This window comes from Poromitra crassiceps (genome assembly GCF_964638095.1).
Source record: "Poromitra crassiceps genome assembly, contig: HAP1_SCAFFOLD_72, whole genome shotgun sequence".
NCBI lineage: Eukaryota > Metazoa > Chordata > Actinopteri > Beryciformes > Melamphaidae > Poromitra > Poromitra crassiceps.
The window spans coordinates 1,208,914-1,227,963 of NW_028152252.1; the positions used below are offsets into that span (position 1 = coordinate 1,208,914).

At 43.4% G+C, this 19,050-nt stretch overlaps 1 protein-coding gene across 1 annotated transcript in view; it reads left to right on the forward strand.

Moving 5' to 3' along the window:
• LOC310800787 (ATP-binding cassette sub-family A member 2-like) overlaps nucleotides 1-19,050 on the forward strand; it is a gene marked incomplete at both ends in the record, with an annotated part of 116,230 nt that overhangs the window by 76,796 nt on the left and 20,384 nt on the right. The window contains one exon of the mRNA XM_083664710.1: nucleotides 17,102-17,240. Coding sequence (XP_083520836.1) covers nucleotides 17,102-17,240 — 139 coding nt within the window. The remainder of the gene's footprint in view (nucleotides 1-17,101; nucleotides 17,241-19,050) is intronic.

The window sequence follows — 19,050 nt, forward strand, 5'->3', positions numbered from 1 at the left end:
AGTATAGTCCCAAGAAGCGCTTGAGTTCTGCCACATCAGTGTCCTTCCACCTCCCAAGCCTCGAATGTGGCAGAGCCTCGCTCACCTGACTGATGCACTGGTGTGCATACAGGTTAGTTTGGACAACAATAGCCTGCAGCAGCTCATCGTCCAGGAAGAGCTGGAAAAAGTCAACTGGTTCAGCAGCACCACCACTATGATGACCCGGTTCAGCTGTGAAGGGGATGTGGGTTGGCTCCCAGTCAACTCCACTCCAGCCTGGACCTGCAGGCCGTTTCCCTCTTCCAGCTCCACTGCCACAATCTGCAAATTATAGAAATACATAATTACCATAAAATAGTGTTTTTTATATGTGTGGTACTGAATGCTGGCTGGAACCTGTGATGTGAAAATAAACCTGATTCTGAGGTGTGCTCTTACCCATTTTCCTGGCACCAGAGGCTGCAGCACCAGAGCCGCTACAGCTGGCTGCCTCAGGCTCATCTTCAGACTGTTCAGAGTCTGAAATAAAAGTAAAATGAATTGACTGACTGCTGGCTTTTGTATAGTCATAGTAATTACATTTCCACAAGTTACACAAGTCATCTCAAACATCGTCTTACCACTGCTCTCTGGAGCTTCGCTCCTCGACGGGGCCCACTCCTCCTCAGAATCCTCCGCGTCTGGAGAAGACTGGAGGTCACTCGACTCGGACTCAGTCGTGAGCCCTGCAGCCGCAGCCGCGACATGCAGAGGCTCACCCCGTTCATCATCCGAGACCTCGGAATCGGTCTCCGGCACAAGCTCGTTTCGGACGGAAAAGAAATCAAGCAGTGATCTCTGATCGGCCGATCGCTTGCGTGCAGCCGCCGAAGACCGCTTGCGTTTGGCCGGCATGGCACAAACACGCCACCCGCTCCCAACTAAACTGAAATAAAACTACTGCTACGACTAACTCAAACTGAACTGAAATAAAACTACTGCTACCACTAGCTCAAACTGAACTGAAATAAGGCTAATCTACCGGCTACCAACTCGATCAAACTGAACTAGAATAAACTGAACTAGAATAAAGGCTAAATACTAAAATGAACTGACGCTAACGCTAAATGTGCTAAGCTAACTACAATGAACACTAACTGTAACTACCGCTAACTATCTATCTAAACAAAGTCTTTATAAAGACTATACTAAACACTACTACTGTACTAACAACTAAATCAACTACGCTAACCAACTCGCTCTAAATCTGACTCTAAATTGCTAAATTGCTGAAATTCTCTATATATAAATCGCTATGTCTCTGTCTACTCGCTCAATCTTACCTACACAACCCGCTGATCAAAGAGCCCGCCTTCCCTATATAGAAATCTTTGTTAGAGTACTTCCGGGGCAGCGGGAGAGGTCGGATCCACATTCACATATTGCCCAAGGGCGCCAGCTAGTGGAAACCACTGAAAACGATGTAAGACGAGTTGGGTCGTCCTTGGCACTTAAGCGCTGGATTATGTAAGACGAGTTAGGTCGTCTCTGGCACTTAATGTGTTAAGACAAGCAAACCTGAATTTGATCAGTTTTTTTAATTTTTGCACGTATAGCCTATTCCTAGATTATCATTCAAGAATTTTATTTGGGCATTGCAAAACAGAGGTTTCTCATTCTTAATAGGCTAAAACAGCTGTATTTTAAGAAAGAACAATAAACAGTAGTGCAAACGGTATTTTGATATGGCCTACCGGTAATGCAACTTCGCATCTACTCATTACATTTTCTTTTAACAGTGCAAACAGCACGTTACATATTCTTTTGAATAGAACAAACCTGGCAGTTTAAATCATTAGTGCAAAAACATTTTAGATTTCAGATTAAATCTTCTGAACACAACAAAATGGCATGTTACTACTATAGATTAGATACAATGTAAATAGCTTACTCAATGTGCTGTCGTCAGAGTTTAGTTGAATCTAGTAATGCTGACATCGCTTCTCATTAGTCGTGACTCACAACAATCAATGAGAAGCGCATTCTAGGGTAGTTGGACGTAACATGACACCACACAGGCTGAGGGGCAGAGCAGCTCCAGCAGCTACGGAGTTTCTCACTCAATACAAATAGCCCGTCACTCTTTGCACTGCATTGTTTCTCCAATACGGGACAAAGCGCGTCCCGTATCAGTTCAATACGGAACACGTCTTTTTGTTTACAAATTCCACTATTTGTTCCGTATTTTAAGGGACGGTTGGCAACCCTAGCTGCAGCTGAATAGTGATCACCATGAAGCGATTGTCTCCCAAAAAGTGATTCTTTCTCCACATTTCTTGTGACTAACGTTATGGGAAACGACAGTGTAGTCAGTAAACTAGTGCAACGTTTTGAATGAGTTTTACCGGGCGTGCGCTATGAAGAAGCGTGCTTCTCATTCGGGAGAATATCTCCAGCCACCATTTTCGGGAAGAGCTGGAAAACTTCCGGTTAAAACTTTCAAAATAATGTTACTTAAACAAAAGTAAATAGCTTATTGATGCACGTTGGAAGAGAAAAGGTATTTCGAATGAAGCAGCATCCTTGTATCAAAATACTCGTTGTGATGTTATATGGTGTGAAACTGTGGCTGTAACGCATTACTCAAAATAAATAAGGTTACAATAAGCATTTTATTTTGAAAGCAACAAAGCGGATGATGTACTTGTACATTCTGGCTGACTTGACGCCCGGCCGTGCAGTTGCTGCTGGTTGCTGCCAGATCCACATGACGATGCGTGCGTACTGTAGATCTTCTAGACAATTTTTAAAGGGGTGGGGAGTAGGGCTGGGTATCGAGTTTCGATACTTACTTGGCACCGAAATGGAAACATCGATACTAAGGGGTATCGAAGCCTCCCTTGTCAATCGATACCAATTTTCGATACCAAAACAAAACAGCGTCATTGAGCCTATAAGCATGCGACATGCTTGCACGCCGCGCTCTAATACGGCTGGTGATTGGCTGTCATGTAGAGGCATGCAGGAAACGTTACGCCCACTTTAGCCGGTGTGTTTGTTGTGCCAGGCGTGCGGTGCGGATATATTATACAAGAAGTTAGCCACTCAAGCTACTCCTATTGTCCATACTATCAACAGGAAAGACAGATCCTCAACAACAGATTGGAGAGCAATAGTATCAAGCTGGATTTAAAAGCAATATTGCAGTTGAATTCAGGGAATGTGGGATATAGGGATATATTTTCATTTCTAGAAGAAACTGGACTAAGTAAAAGAATATAGTCAGGATAGTGTAGTGTTTTAGGAAACCATTCTGATCCACACTCCATTTCAGAAGGTGGCGGTAATGCACCATAAGTTGTTTGCCAACCGCCATAAAACACTAGAAGAAGAAGAAGAAGCTACTCCTATCCTGGAGTACCATATGGCGAAGATGATGAAAAGCAGGAAAAGAAACAGAAACAACACGGACTGGTTTCCACAGATAAGAGAAATAATTGAGAGGTGGGTCAGCTTACCGCAAGTTAGCGGTTATCAGATCCCTCATTCTGACAAACCATGCATCTGGCTGTGAGTTGTAGCTAGCAGATCGTTTAATTAATTGCCGCCGTAACGTTATGCGCAAGCGGGCATTGTGTATTTTTAGCAACTCGTTAACAAACGCTGACGTCATGATAGTTTGTTGAATGTAAATGCGATTCATTTATATTGATTGGCTAGTCAGTGAATGCATGAAGTGGAGCTGTCTCGTCAGATTTGACAAGAATGACGTTCTGTTGCAGCAGTGAGCATTAAACACTGATCTGCAACACTAGCGTTAATGTTTAATTAATTAGCGTTAACGTTATGTGCAAACGTTATCGCCCATTATGTATTTTTAGCAACTCGTTAACAAACGCTGATGTCATGATAGTTTGTTGAATATAAATGGGATTCACTTTGTGCCATTGGCTATATTGATAGGCTAGTCAATGCTCAACTAGTCTTCCATGCATGAAGTGGAGCCATCTCATCAGTTTGGACAAGAATAGAGTTCTGTTGCATCAGTGAGCATTAAACCCTGATTTGCAACTCTCTGTTTTGCACTGAAAACTATTCCACTGATTTATTTGTTTTACATTTCTTTCCTTTGTAGTACTTCCAATATTTTTTGTAGGGACGGCAATACGTTTAGAGAACTTAAAGTTATGTTAAATACAGTAGGTTTTATTTTTTTCTGCTGTAAAACTTAAGATGGGGGGGAAACTAAAGATTTGTAAAATAATTTCAATGTGTAATGCAGTTTTATTTTTGTTAAAATGGATTTTTCTAAAAATTGGTATCGAAAAAAGTATCGTTCAGGAACCGGTATCGAAATCCAAGTATCGAAATGGTATCGATATCGAAAAATTTTGAACGATACCCAGCCCGGGGGCGAGTACCCGAACAGCAGAAACGTTACTCGAGCTTCAGCACGTGTCACGCTTGGAATAGGCGCATTACTGCTGTGGCTGTAACGCATTACTCAAAATAAATAAGCTTACGTTACAATAAGCGTTTTATTTTGAAAGCAACAAAGCGGATGACGTACTTGTACATTCTGGCTGACTTGACGCCCGTGCAGTTCATGCTTCCAGATCCACATGATGATGCGTGCGTAGATCTTCTAGACCATTTTTAAAGGGGTGGGGAGTGGGGCGAGTATCCGAAGAGCAGAAACGTTACTCGAGTACTGACGTTATGAACGAGTGCTCGAGTACCCGAGTACTCGCGCCCATCCCTAATGTATGTATGTATGTATGTATGTATGTATGTATGTATGTACAGTATGTATGTATGTATGTATGTATCTATCTATCTATCTATCTATCTATCTATCTATCTATCTATCTAAGGCCCTGTTTACACGGCAACGCTCCCTGCATAAAATTGCAAACTTTTTTAGTGCATTCCTTTTACACGGTGATGGCGTTCTTGGGGCATGAAAACGCAAAAAAATTAAAACAGGTCCCAGAGTGGAATTCTTGATAACGCTGCCCCTTACTGTTGCTGTGTAAAGTGGAGAAATGCAATTCAAGTGATGACACAGCCGCCCTTCAACATGGAAGACAATGGTAGGCAATATGAGCATTGAACTAGCCCAATACTATACAGGCTTATGGCACAGGCACAATGAGTCGCATTGACATTCAACAAACGTGATAACGATTTGCTAAAAACACATAATCTGAGTTAAGTGCCCGCTACTAACGTTGCACATAGCCTATTAACTCATTGAGTGCCAGCCACTTTTGGAGAACGGACGCTCCCAGTGCGAGTTTCAGAGCGTTTTCAGTGATTTCTCGAGGCCCACAGAATATTGTGTGATATTACTATGTAAACACTGAACACGCACAAAGAACGATGAGACTCTATTCTATCATCTGCAAAAAAAAGTATATTGATCCCATTTTCCGTTCTTTAGTTATGAGCCGGAGAAAATAGCTTGATTCATCCAAAAACAGCAATTTTTTTCTAGAAGCTGAGATAATTGGCCTTTTGTGAAATTAAACATTTCAAGCACATCACTGACTCTGAAGCTTGCTGCTGGTGGGCATCGGATATTCTGGCTTGCGTTTGTCAATCCTGTCCTGCTGCCTGGGTCTGTCTGGGTGTTGCGTGCTGCTCTGCGTGCCCCCCCCCCCCCCGCCCCGCCCCGCCCCGCCCCGCCCCGCCCCGCCCCGCCCCGCCTCGCCTCAACTGCACACTCCTCCTCCTGTCTGTGGTGGCTCTCTGCTGAGTTTGCTGTGCGCGACATCCAGCTTTTTTACAGCGTTCCGCGTGTGTTTGTCACCGGCAACGATGCTTCCAGTTGAGAATAATAACAACTCCACGGTGTGGATGTGCGGATGTGCTGTCGCAACCGACACGGAGCGGCTCAATTGTGGGAGCAGATTGGCTGCTGCAGGCACAGCTGCAGTAACGTGCTTCAGCATATCGATGCATACGGATGCGATGCGATTTCCGTTTCCATAACGACTTCTTCTTTGTTTTTTCCTTGCCTTTCTGTTATGTGGAGAGCACTGTCGCCACCTAAGGGTTCTGTAAAATAGGTTATAGACCTCCAATAGCTATAATATTTGTACAGGAGAGGCAGAAGGCTTTGATCGACGCCCCACCGTCAAAAAACGCAATTGACGAACATGTCCGTCCTTGGCACTCTACGTTACTATTTGAAATGACGAACATGTCCGTCCATGGCACTCAATGAGTTAATCACTGTCTCCCGCATTGAATAATTGAAACTCAATTGTGCCCCAATGAAAACTGGTCTTTTTTATGTTGCTTCACTGGGGTTTTATTCTGTAATCCAATCTGGAGCAGTTTATTACCATTGGTGACTTCTGTGTCACTCTATCATTAAATTAATTAAAAGTTTAATCCTACAAAGTTAAATCAAGCCCGTTAGAAATAGACAGAATAGAAGAAGCTAAGCATTTTTATCTTCAAATTAAAATTATATAACCATAATTATAACTGGGTCAATAAAAATCAGGGCTACGTCTTAAAATTGACTTTTAGTAGTTGCCTGTGTTGTCTTCTGTATATTTCGGATCACACACACAAAACGTTGCAACATGCATCAATAAGGCTATTAGTTTATTTAATGACCATTATTTTGTTTTAACCAGAAGCTTCAATGTTATTCTGACTCACTTGATGCTGCTCTGAGATTTCTGCGGCTTCAGTCTGCACGCAAATCGTTATCACAAACGCTGTGTATAAACGTGAAATAAAAGGTGAGAACGCAACGCGAGTTTGCTGTTTTATGCAGACTGTTGTCGTCTAAACATGGCCTAAATTTTGCAGTGTAGGCTCTGTTCTCTGTTTACATTTTTGTCCCACTGATGATGTCATAGTGACATCATTGATGATGTCATCATTGATGTCATAAATCACTGATGATGTCATCAGTGATGTCATAAGATGGAAGTTGTGACATCATCAGTGATGTCATTCATCAGTGATGTCATAAGAGCATGTGAGCCCATGTGGCCGAGCTGCGTATGTCAGCTGCATGGCTAGCTCGACGAGCTGCAGGGTGGGCGAGGCTGATAGCGACTAGGAATCGAGCACTTGTGGCGCGTGAGATGGCTAGTTATATAAAAGGGAGCAAGTGGACTGTGTTTTTGTCCCGCTGATGATGTCACAATGTCTATGACATCATCGGTGATGTCATCAGTGACATCATTGTTGACCAAAATGTCATAAGTTGACATCACTGATGATGTCATACACACTGATGATGTCATAGGCATGGTGAAATCAACAGTGATGTAATAGGGATTGTGACATCATCAGTGACAGCGATGTCATCAGTGATGTGAAGTTGAGCAAATGTGTGTTGCACATGTCAATAGAGCAGGTGAGGCCAGGCAGCAGCCAAGCTGCGGGCGGGGCTGCGCAGCGGCTGAGCTGCGTGCATGCGAGCCCGCACAGCGGGCGAGCCTAGGGTTTTGGCCCTAGGCGATCTGTCAGTTCTGTTAAATTTAATGAAACAGAAGTGAAAACAATCCATCAAAATCCACAAATGAAAAATGGAAATAGAAGGCATTTATTTGTCTTTGAGCAGCACCTGTGACTGAGGAGGATTGGGATGTTTTCTGTATGTTTGCCTCAGTCTTCCACAAAGCTTCCCTGGCAGCATTTGCTTTGAGTTAAAGCCCATAGAAATAGCAGAGCCAGATGGCACCACAAAGCCAAACAGTTTATTTGAAGCCCGAGCTGAGAGCTCTGGATAGTAATTTAACTGTGGTCCCATGGTAGCCTGGTTCTGTGTCTATATCTGCCACAGTGAGCGCTCCATAGTTCAGCACAAAAATAAAGGCTCAACCAGATTCCTCCCTTCAGATAGGAGCCTTTATTTGTCAATGGGGCCCATAAACCTTTTCCTCCATTTCCCACTGATTAGCCATAATCTGAAACCTTGTCTTGACAAGCTAACTCAGCAAGCTTAGCTTCAGCAGTAGGGATGGGCATTTTAAGCTATTTAAATACTCGAGTACTCTCCTTATGAATGAGTAATCGGGTACTCGCTCGGGTCTGTGTGGAAACATAAACGGAACCAAAGTTTTCCTATGTTAACACGTTCACTGCCAATGACGTGTTTTTACGTCAAACAAAATCCAACGGTTCACTGCCAATGACGTGTTTTTACGTAAAAAAAAATCATTTTTTTTTTTTTTACGGTGGGACGTCTCCTATACCAGAATTGGAGGTATTGAATGTGTATAATCTATTTTACCGACCCACTGAGTGGCGACATGTCTCTCCACAGTAGAAAGAGGCGAGCCAAAACTGGAGGGAAAAGCGCGAGGAAGCCGTTCTCATACAGTAAAATGGATGGCGAAAACGCTTTCACTTTCGCGCTGATTGCTGGCGGTGCGGGATTGCAAATTTGCATAATAGATTACGGGTGGAACACACTTTGAAACACGCAGCATAAATATGACCAGAATCGCAAAAGCTTCATCAAAGCTCTCAACCAAAACTCCAAGAAACGAGCGAGTCCATCCAGACTTCCTCAAAGAGCGGCCGCGCAGACAGGCACAGCAGCAGCAAAACAGAAACGAGCTTGTGACATGGCCGCTGCAGCCAAGAAGAACACACAAGGAGGGAGGAGTTGGAAGCAGAGGGGGGTTTCCTGCTGTTATGGAGGAAATTACTGTTCAAAACTATTGTTTAGATGTCTGACGTCTTACTGATGCCAAAAATGAATGGTTAAAGTGACTGTTCTATCGAATTTCACAAAAAGCCGTTTATCTCAGAATAATTTTTCTGACGCTGAAACCATGCTGTATTCAACTGCTAATGCTTACATAACTACTAACTCTACAAACTAACTCTTTTAGACAGAGAAAGCACACATTCTATTAGTTCTTTTGAGATATTGTGTGTTCACAAAATCTTAGCAGAAAAGAATCCTCGGGTCTTGAAAGATGAGCCAGAATCCTCAAAAAAACCCTCTGGCAGAACCTACCTACAGTAAAAAAAAAACGGCTGGCAGTGAATGTGTTAAGCAGTTAATTTCACATTAGCCTGTAAGAATATCTAGTATGAGAGCAGTGGTAGGGTTAGGGTATCCTATCTGCTGTGTATGGGGATGTTCACAACGTTAGCATTTTTGCATAGAAAAAACGCTGCTGCCCTGGAGCACTTTTTGTGAGGAGAAATACATGGAGGGGCCGTGGTAAGGATCAAGGATACTTTATTGTCATTCATCATGCCAAACATAATGAGCGAAATGTAGTACTCAGGTCTCAGTACTAAGTAACCTAAAAACTATAGCATAAAAAATATAACTATTAGGGATTAAGAATAAATACCTAAAACCAAAACAGCTCTATTAAGTTACATTAAAATAAATAAAATCTAAAGTACAACCAGCTAAAACAACAATGGACAGCAATAATGGACAGCAATAAAAACATACTAAAAAAGACTAAAAACAACAACAACTAAAAGACTAAAGGGAAGTAAAAGACAGCAGCAATGGGGTAGCAGCATGATAAATCTCTCAAAAAGTGCATTATTTTAGAGTTCATCTGTTTAAAGTGCAGTAATCACAGGCAGAGTCGAACAGTTCAACAGTCTGACAGCATCCAGGAGAAAGCTGTTCCTCAGCCTGGTGGTTTTTGCCCGGATGCTGCGCAGCCTCCTGGCCGAGGGGAGAGGGACAAACAGTTAATGTGCAGGGTGGGTGGAGTCTTGCATGATGCAGAGGGCTCTGTCTCTGCATCTGCTGCTATCCACCTTATTTTTGGCAGCCATTTTGCCTTACATTAAGTATGGGTTCTATTTCCGGTGTAACCAATTTAGATAACCCCCCAGCCCCGACAAAAAAAGCATCTATGAGGATTTTACCCTTTTACAGCAGAGCCATTCTGCTCTACAGCCGTGTCGTTCGGGTGCTGGGATAACGTAATGCATTGTGGGTAGTCGGCTACTACTGTGGCTAATGTTAGCGCCTAGCTAGCTATGTTACATGACAGTAAAACGCCACCAAATTGATTTAACTTTTAACCATTTCGAGTAACACACATTTCGAGTTTCCATACGGACCTCCAGCGTTGGTTAGTTGTTTATAACGTGACTATATTTATAACTTTTATAACGGACTCCAGCTTCCGGTTTATAATTCGGGTCTGCAGCCAGAGTATAACAAAGGAAATGGCAAGCGGCAACAATGAGTCACGTTAAACCGGACCTTGTACCCATGGTTCTTTTTTTACAGTGGGGCATTCAAAAATAAGGTGGATAGATGTCTGACAGGGGTGATAAGCTGCAGCCGATGGTCCTCTGAGAGGAGTTGACCACCCGCTGCAGCGCCTGCTTCTCTGCCACCGTGCAGCTGCTATACCACACGGTGATGCATGGTGTCAGTGTGCTCTCCACCACACACCTGTAGAAGGAGCTGAGGATGTTGGAGTTCAGCCCCGCCCTTTTCAGCTTCCTTAACACATTGAGTGCCACAGCGCTTCAGTAAAATTGTCTGGAGCCTGTGCCAGGTTCACTTCCATTCAGTTGAAAACAGCTATATAATTTTTTCTATTAGGGGTATATTGACAGGACTGGACTCAAATGAAACATTGGACACTCCTGCTTCTCTCAAAGAAGAAATTTTGTTTCTAGACAGTTCCATTATGAAATGACAGCCTCTGCAGGAAGAGCACTTTCAAGGGTTTTCTGCTGTTTTTTTTTACTTTCCGAGATAAACACACTTTTATGTAAACAAAGGTCACAGAATGAATTCTGCTTCAAGTGTGATAAAATGCTATACCTAAATGAAAGGTTGGAATGTCTACTTTACCTTGGGGGAAAAAGTATGTAAAAAGAATGTTTCATTGATTTTTTACAAATATTTGAACACCGCTTAGTCCAACTTCAAGACGCTGCTTTTTATGGCATCAAGGTGTATGTTGCAGGCCATCTCTCCATAAAGAAACATGATATCAACTTTTTTTTTTGTGATGATGAAAGTAGACTTCCTAAGCTTTCATTTGGTGTGTAACAATCAAATATTCCACCACAACATTTCATGCAGTGTATTCTTTTCTTCAAAAAAACCTTCAAAGTAGTTTCAAAATAAAACACATTTTTATGCATAGTATTTTCATAATAGCCCACAGAATGAATTCTGCTTGATAAAATGCTATTCCTAAATGAAAGGTTGGAATGTCTACTTTACCTTGGGGGAAAAAGTATGTAAAAAGAATGTTTCATTTATTTTTTACAAATATTTGAACACCGCTTAGTCCAACTTCAAGACGCTGCTTTTTATGGCATCAAGGTGTATGTTGCAGGCCATCTCTCCATAAAGAAACATGATATCAACTTTTTTTTTTTTGATGATGAAAGTACACTTCCTAAGCTTTCATTTGGTGTGTAACAATCAAATATTCCACCACAACATTTCATGCAGTGTATTCTTTTCTTCAAAAAAACCTTCAAAGTAGTTTCCAACTAAAACACATTTTTATGCATAGTATTTTCATAATAGCCCACATAATAAATTCTGCTTAGAGTTGAACAAAATGCAATACCTCAAACGAAAGGTTGGAAACTCAACTCAAGTCAATAACAACAAGTATGTGAAAAGAATCTTCCATTTATTTTCTACAAATATTTGATTCCAGCTTTTTTTTTTTTTTTTTTTTCAAAAGAACCAACACATTTTATGAAAAAAAGGCATACACATGACTGATGCTATTACTGTGTTACAACTGCTACTATTCTTGTTACAGTAATGACACTGCTATTGGACGGCTTGACAACAGTCAGACAGCAGGCAGTTTGTGTTTGGAGGTAACGTTACTGTAGTCTTGAAGGACTGAATCCCGCTACAGCTTTCTCTCCAGTGTCTCTACTTTTCAACTGTCAAAGCAAATAAACATACTAAAGCTTGATGGACTGCCCACACACTCGTTGACACTAACTAAACTAAACTAAACACTGCATCACTGGCTGAAGCGGGGGTGGGGGGGTGGGGGGTCGGGGAAAGTATCACTGTGAGTGATACTCAAAGTAGCACGGGTAGAGGCAGAGAGGTACGTGGTCACAGCCAGGGCAAACGTACTTGGTCTCTTTTCTGAGTCCCTTGGCTGCGCAGTGCGCACATTTTCGATAGATTGTTTTTGTTTTGGTGGCTGGGTCTGCCACTGGCAGTGGCACATGGCCCGCGAAGTCCACATCCAGCCTCGCTGAAGCGGACCTTTTGCGTGGGTGGACTGGTGTTCTTCCTGGAAGAGGAGGTTGGGGAGGGGCCGGAGGAGGAGGGGGATCTGCGGTCCAGGATTTGAGCACAGACAGGATGAAGTCTTTCAGGGTTCTGCAGCTGGTCGTTGGGTTGCGTGCCCTGTACACAATGAACGCATTGCTCATTGCGATCTGCATCAGGTACATGACAAACTTAGAGCTCCATTTTGAAGTCTTCCTGATGAAGGGGTAATAGGAGATCTTCTGGTCCAGGCGATCCACACCACTCATGTACTGGTTGTACTCCACCACGCATGCTGGCTTCCTCTGGGGGACTCTCTCACTGTTTCCTTTTTGTCTCACCGCCACAGTTGTCATCTCATCCTGGTGGAACGTCAAAATCATCCGGACGATGCGTTTGTCTCGCCATGCCAGGACCATCACTGTGTCATTGTGACGAGCGCGGTGTTCACCTACTGCCAGGTCAGACGTGGTTACCTCGCGGATGGACGGCGGTTCTCCCCTGTTGACACGGAGTGTGCCAGCTGAGTGGATCTGGAGGCCGAGGAGAAGACGACACATTGACTCGCTGTTGTAGAAGTTGTCCATCCACAAGCGATATCCAAACCCCTCGAGGCCGGCAATCAGGAAGCGCACGGTGTCCTGCAGGGTACTGTGAGTTCCACAGTATGGCTTCATGGCGTAGCAGTAACCATTGGCTGAATCACACACAATGTAACTCTTGATTCCGTACTTGGTGGGTTTGGCAGGATTGTATACACGGAAACGTAAACGTCCTCGAAAGTGCAGCATCCCTTCATCCACCGAGATGTTTTGTGACGGCTGGTACAGCTCCTTGAATTTGGAGAGGAGCAGATCAAGGACAAGACGAACCTTGTGGAGCCGGTCGCTGCCATCGACCTCCCGATTGTCGCTGAAGTGGAGAAACCGCCAAATGAGCTGGAACCTGTTGCGTGGCATTGTGCTCCCGAAGTATGGTGTTTCAAGCGCCAGATCAACAGACCAATACTCGGCCCAACTCGGCTTCTTGACGATGCCAGTAAGGAAAAGCAATCCCAGAAACCGCTTCAGCTCCACCAGGGTCAGCGGTTGCCAGGCGTTTACCCTGGAGTATGGCAGACGCAGCTCCTCTATGACAGCAATACACTGTTCCGCGTACTTGTTGGTCTGATCAACAATCAGCAACATGAGCTCGTCACAGAGGAACAGTTCCACAAAGTCGACAGGCTTGTCGGACTGCAGTGATGCTGCCGCACTGGGACCTGGCACTGCGGTGAATGGCAGCGTTTTGGGGCTCCAGTCAGCCATATCCCGCCAGCTCGGAGGATCCAGGGAGGGACGAGACTTGCCCGCTGAAAACAATGAAATAAAAGGTTTTTCTTCAGACAATTGTGATATGTAAACAAGCTGTCTTTTTGACAAAATCCAATAATCTTCTCACCTCTTTTGCTTGAAGATGCCGGCAGATGCTGTTCTTCCTCTTCCTCCTCCTCCTCCTCCTCCTCCTCCTCCTCCTCCTCCTCCTCCTCCGACTCTTCTGTATAGTAAAAGTGAGTTTATAAAAATATATTGACATTTCTTGAAGGAAAAAAAGTTTGTTTTCAATATCAGATGAATAATTGTAATTCTAAAATGGCCTTCATCTCACCATCACTGGAGCTCAAGCGCGCACGACGTGTGACGCTGGGGGGACGTGTGACGTCGTCGTCTTCTTCCTCCGAGCTGTGCTCCAACTCTGAAATTGAATATTTTACATGGTATTATTAGTATGCTAACTAATTGCAGGATCGTTATTCTTACCAAGCTTTGTGTTGACGAAAATAAATTGATGAATAATAAAAGGTGTGTGGGTGTGTTTATTTTATTTTTTACATTTCTACCTCCTATTTTTCTCCTGCTTCTTTTTATTATTAGACATTACATTACGGCATTTGGCAGACGCTTTTATTCAAATCGACTTACAATATCAGAACTTACAATATCACATTTTTGTCAACAATCGAGAAGTCATCTATGCATACAATCGTCTGGCATTTACAGCTTTAGTAGTAATAGTTTCCTGTAAAGGATCAATAAAGTAGGCTATCTATAGCCTATATGTAGGTTCTAACCTCTGGAAGCCGCCTCGTCCAAGAATGTTCGCCTCTTAGGTCCAGGGCCAGGGGGCTGCCATTCCTCATCTCTGGCGTCATCAGGAGATGATGAAGCCGTCTCCTCGGGCTCATCCGTGTCTGTTTCAGGGAGATCTCTCTCCCGAACAGCACGGCTGAGAGCCTGTTGCAGTGTGAGCTGCCCAGGCCCTGGGAGCGGCCCACCACGCTTACGCCTGGCCTTGGGCATGACAGCTAATCTAACTAACGCTAGTCTAACTGTACACTAACGCTAATCTAAGACTAACGCTAGTCTAACGCTAGTCTAACACTAACGCTAGTCTAACGCTAGTCTAACACTAACGCTAGTCTAACAAAACAGACACACAAGACAGACAGACAGACAGAGACACACAGACAATTTTTTTTTGTTTTTTTGTTTTTTTTTACACAGATGCTATCTACCCTGACCTAACTAACGCTAAATGCTAACTGCTAAATCTAACACAGGCACACTCGCTAGCACACTCAGACACACCCGACACAACCCACCCACGCACGCACTCACCTCACACCAAGCACTCGAATCCACTCACTACACAATCTCACAAACTAATCTAAAATCGCTATGCTACTAAATTCTACTAAATGCTACTAAATGCTATAAATCTATTCTCTTCTTCTGCTACGGATACTGCTAATGCTACTGCTACTGACCAACCTACTCTACAAAGAGCCTCTGAGCGTCGCAAGGTTTTAACGTGGCTGCACTGCGCAGCTGCGATGTGATTTTTAAGGTGGCGCCGTGTGATCCCTTGAAGGGATTCATGCTCACTGGCTGGGTACGACCTTAAACAGAAGAATTATGGAATAATATGAATTATGATTTTAGGACGTCCACAGACGTCCTTGGCACTGAACGTTACTTTTTTTTAGGACGTCCACAGACGTCCTTGGCACTGAATGTGTTAAGAAGTACAGCCACTGGTGAGCTTTTTTGATGATGCTTGTGGTGTTGTCCTGCCAGGTGAGTGTGCTGGAGATGTATATCCCTCATTTGTGTGTGTATCCCTTCAAGACCGCGAACCGCGTGACGTGGTTCGCAGTCTTATTTTCTTAATTTCCACCCCCCCCCCGATTTTTTTATCCCATTTTTATCCCCCGTTTTAGTGCTCATTTGAATTACTCAATCCTGGTTGCTACTCCATCCTCTGCCGATCTGGGGAGAGCCGAGACTGATTCCATGCATCCTCCGAGACATGGGCAGTCAAGTCAGCCGCTTCTTTTCACCTGCCCGAGGAAGCTTCACCGGTAGGACATAGCACGTGGGAGGTTCACGCTATTCCAACCAGTTCCCCTCCCTCTGAACAGGCACCCTTAACTATCAGAGGAGGAACCATATAAGCAACAAGGATGTTGCATGTTTTTGTGAAGGGGGTTCCTATATGAAGGAGACCCCCGGGAGGCACGGGGAGAACATGCAAACTCCACACAGAAAGGCCATTTTGCCGACCCCACCCGGGTGGTGGGCACTCAAGGACATGCGGACGGGCACGCATTCCTTCAGTGTTCACATCGGCCCAGGTGGGAATCGAACCCACGACCTTCGAGCTGTGAGGCGATAGTGCTTACCACTGCAACACCGTACCTCCTGTGGTTCACAGTCTTAAAGGGATGCATCAGGTATCAATGGGTTAAAAAAATACCTTTACAACCATGATGATGATTGCATCAGAGCACACCTTGGTGATTGGCGTACCCACCCACGGGCCGGCCAAGGAAGACTAGGCAACATCTGACATTCGTCTTTGTTTTTACTGTTTTTATCCGGCAATCAACACCTTGCCCAGGGGACTGCAGTTGAAAATTAGGTATCCAGCTAAAACTGGCACATTTGCAGCAATGTTGATTGATGTGCACTGTCCCTGTACAACTAAACTAATAAATAAAAAATAAATAAATAAATACTCCATAACCTTTGATTTAGATTTTGACATCTTTATTGATAATGAAAAACATGTATACATTAGATATACAGTCAGAAACACCATCATCAAAAGGATAAACACAATAAAGCTAGAAGCTTATTTCCTTTGCGGTCCTTGAGGTGTCAGTGTGGAATATGAACTGGTGAATGAATGTATGGGTGCGTGTGAGTGTGTAAGAATATAAGTGCATGTTTTAAAGTGCAGGTGTCAAAGACTATGGGGGTGTGTGTGTGTGTGTGTGTGTGTGTGTGTGTGTGTGTGTGTGTGTGTCCACCACGCTGGAGGAAGGAGAAACAAGGGAGACTAAAAATATGATACACAATAATAAAAGCCTAATGAAAACAGTCAGTAAAAAAACCTAAAAAACAGGATCTGCTGCTCCTGATCCAGCTCTTTACAGAAGATTTAAAAGAGGAAAAAGATAAACTAGTCTTAATGTTTGTGGGCAGGCTGTTCCACAGCACAGCTGCTGTGTAGAGGAATGAGCTCTGCCCTATACACCGTTTACACCTGACTGGGACAAAGTCGGTGGCGTGACTGTGTACATCCCTGGCTTTGCACAGAAACAGCCGACAGACATTTGAGAGCCTGTACTTTTTTTTTACTTTTGTTTGCGTAGACATAATAATAATAATACATTTTATTTGTCATGTACTTTTCATTTAAGATAAATCTCAAAGTGCTGTTGAATCAGTAATTCTACTTTTACCAGTATTTTTTTACACAAGTAAGTGTAACTGTACTTCTACAATGAGTGTACCTTTCCCATCTGTGTTGTGTATAGATGGCCTGACACGCAGACACCAGGGGTTGTTGAAGTGCTTGCAGGTCCTGGCAGGATGCCAGGATGCCCATCACTCAGGACAATGCCCACAACCTCCTCCCACTGCTGCAGGACTGGCTCAGGGCTCAGACCACAAGACCTGACCAAGACTCCCACCACCGTCATGACAACAACCACTACAAGGTAACTGCTTCCCCCCTTTCTAAAATAGCAGACTCCCACCACCATCATGACAACTCATGCTCGTTAACGTGATCTCTCAGGAATGCCTTGAGGGAATTTCTTAAAATTTGCCTCTACTAACATTATTAAAAGATCATAAAGATAACTGTGTTTCTGGTAGTTTACTATCAATCTATGTTGCTAGGCTAGGGCTAGCCTGCCCTGGCTCTGCTGTTGTTGTGATCAGTTTTGGAGGAGCAGTCTGTTTACAACGGAGGCTGGCTGTGAATGAAACCACACATGCGCGAGCAGGAACTGCACAGAGGTCTGCCATTGGCTCTGAAATTTGCCCACCCCACAAAAGTTCATCCTATCCAAATGTGGAGTGGGCGGATTCGAAAGTCTCAAACCTGCCCGCCCCTTTTTGAAAAACTGACATGACCAATGGCTGAGCTGATACCTCTGATTTGGGTTGTTGAGTATCTCTTTATGCTAAAGTACTAAAGTATCTTTTTTTTTATACATGTCTTTATTATTATTATTATCATTTTCTTTTTTATTATTAGTATTTTTTATTATTATGATGATGATGATGATGATTATTATTATTATTATGTAATGTTTTAAAGCTTAAAACCTTAAATCTAAGTATTCCAAAGTATTCCTAATAGGTACCGGTACTTGAGTATTCTAATGGAATACATTACAAAATACATTTTAGGGCATGTATTCAGTGTTCTGTAGTGGAATATATATTTGAAAAGTAGCCTAACCCTCCCAACAATGAATGACACATAGGCTTGTATATGTTTTTTGTAAAGCCCAGTAAGTGCCATTATGTTTGAAATGTGCTACGTTAGATAAAGAAATAGCATTAGTTTCCCTGCCTCGCTACTCTTTTACATGAACAACCAGTAGCAATGATTGACTAACCCTAACCCTAACCAGTAGCAATGACTGACTAACCCTAACCAGTAGCAATGACTGGCCCTGGGTCTAAAGGCGTCCCACTTTTTGCCTTTATGTTGACAGACATGTTAGTGTTGAATTTAGCATTGGGGCCAGTTCTATTGAAGTGAATGGGCCAGGCATGTTAAGTCCCACTATAAACCATGACCGAATAGGGCATCAGTCAATATCACATACATGTTTTCTTTAATCTGGTGTAAGAAAAATCAATCAAAGGTGAAACGATACGGATATTATGGTTTATAGTCGGACTTAGCTCCCGGTTAGCAGTTAGAGGGTTGTTTTTGGAGTTAAAGACAGAATCCCTGGACGTTTCATTTGCTGCTGCCTGTGTAGGCCACGTCAGCAGAGCTAACGTTCGCTAGCCACAGCTAACGTGAATGCTAAACAAATCCACTGCATCCTTGCCAGGTTTGGTTTGAAGTAACACCAGCTCAGACTTTTCCCCAACTCTCAGAACCCTTGCCCCATCCATCCATCCATCCATCCATCTCCAATGTTTCTGTTAACTTTCTGTTAGCAACCGAAGAAAAACAAAAATAGGGTTGGCTAACTTCTTCTTTCACTTCCTGCGGGCGATATTTTTTTTCCCATGATGGCGAAGGCTAGGCGAAGCCATGACCCGCCCCCTCTCTGCCTCTGATTGGCTGACTGTAATCGGCTGCTCCCACCTTCTTTCCAGGCGAGCCAGAAGTATCTCAAACGAGCCTAAACATAGTTTCATTCAATGTCACGATGCAGCAGGGGGAAAAGTAGGCTACTTCCAAGCATGATTCCTATAGATATTAGTGTTTGCTGGACAGCTAACATTCATACATGACTGCAGTTAGTTGTTGCTGAGGCTATGGTCATCTAAGCATTT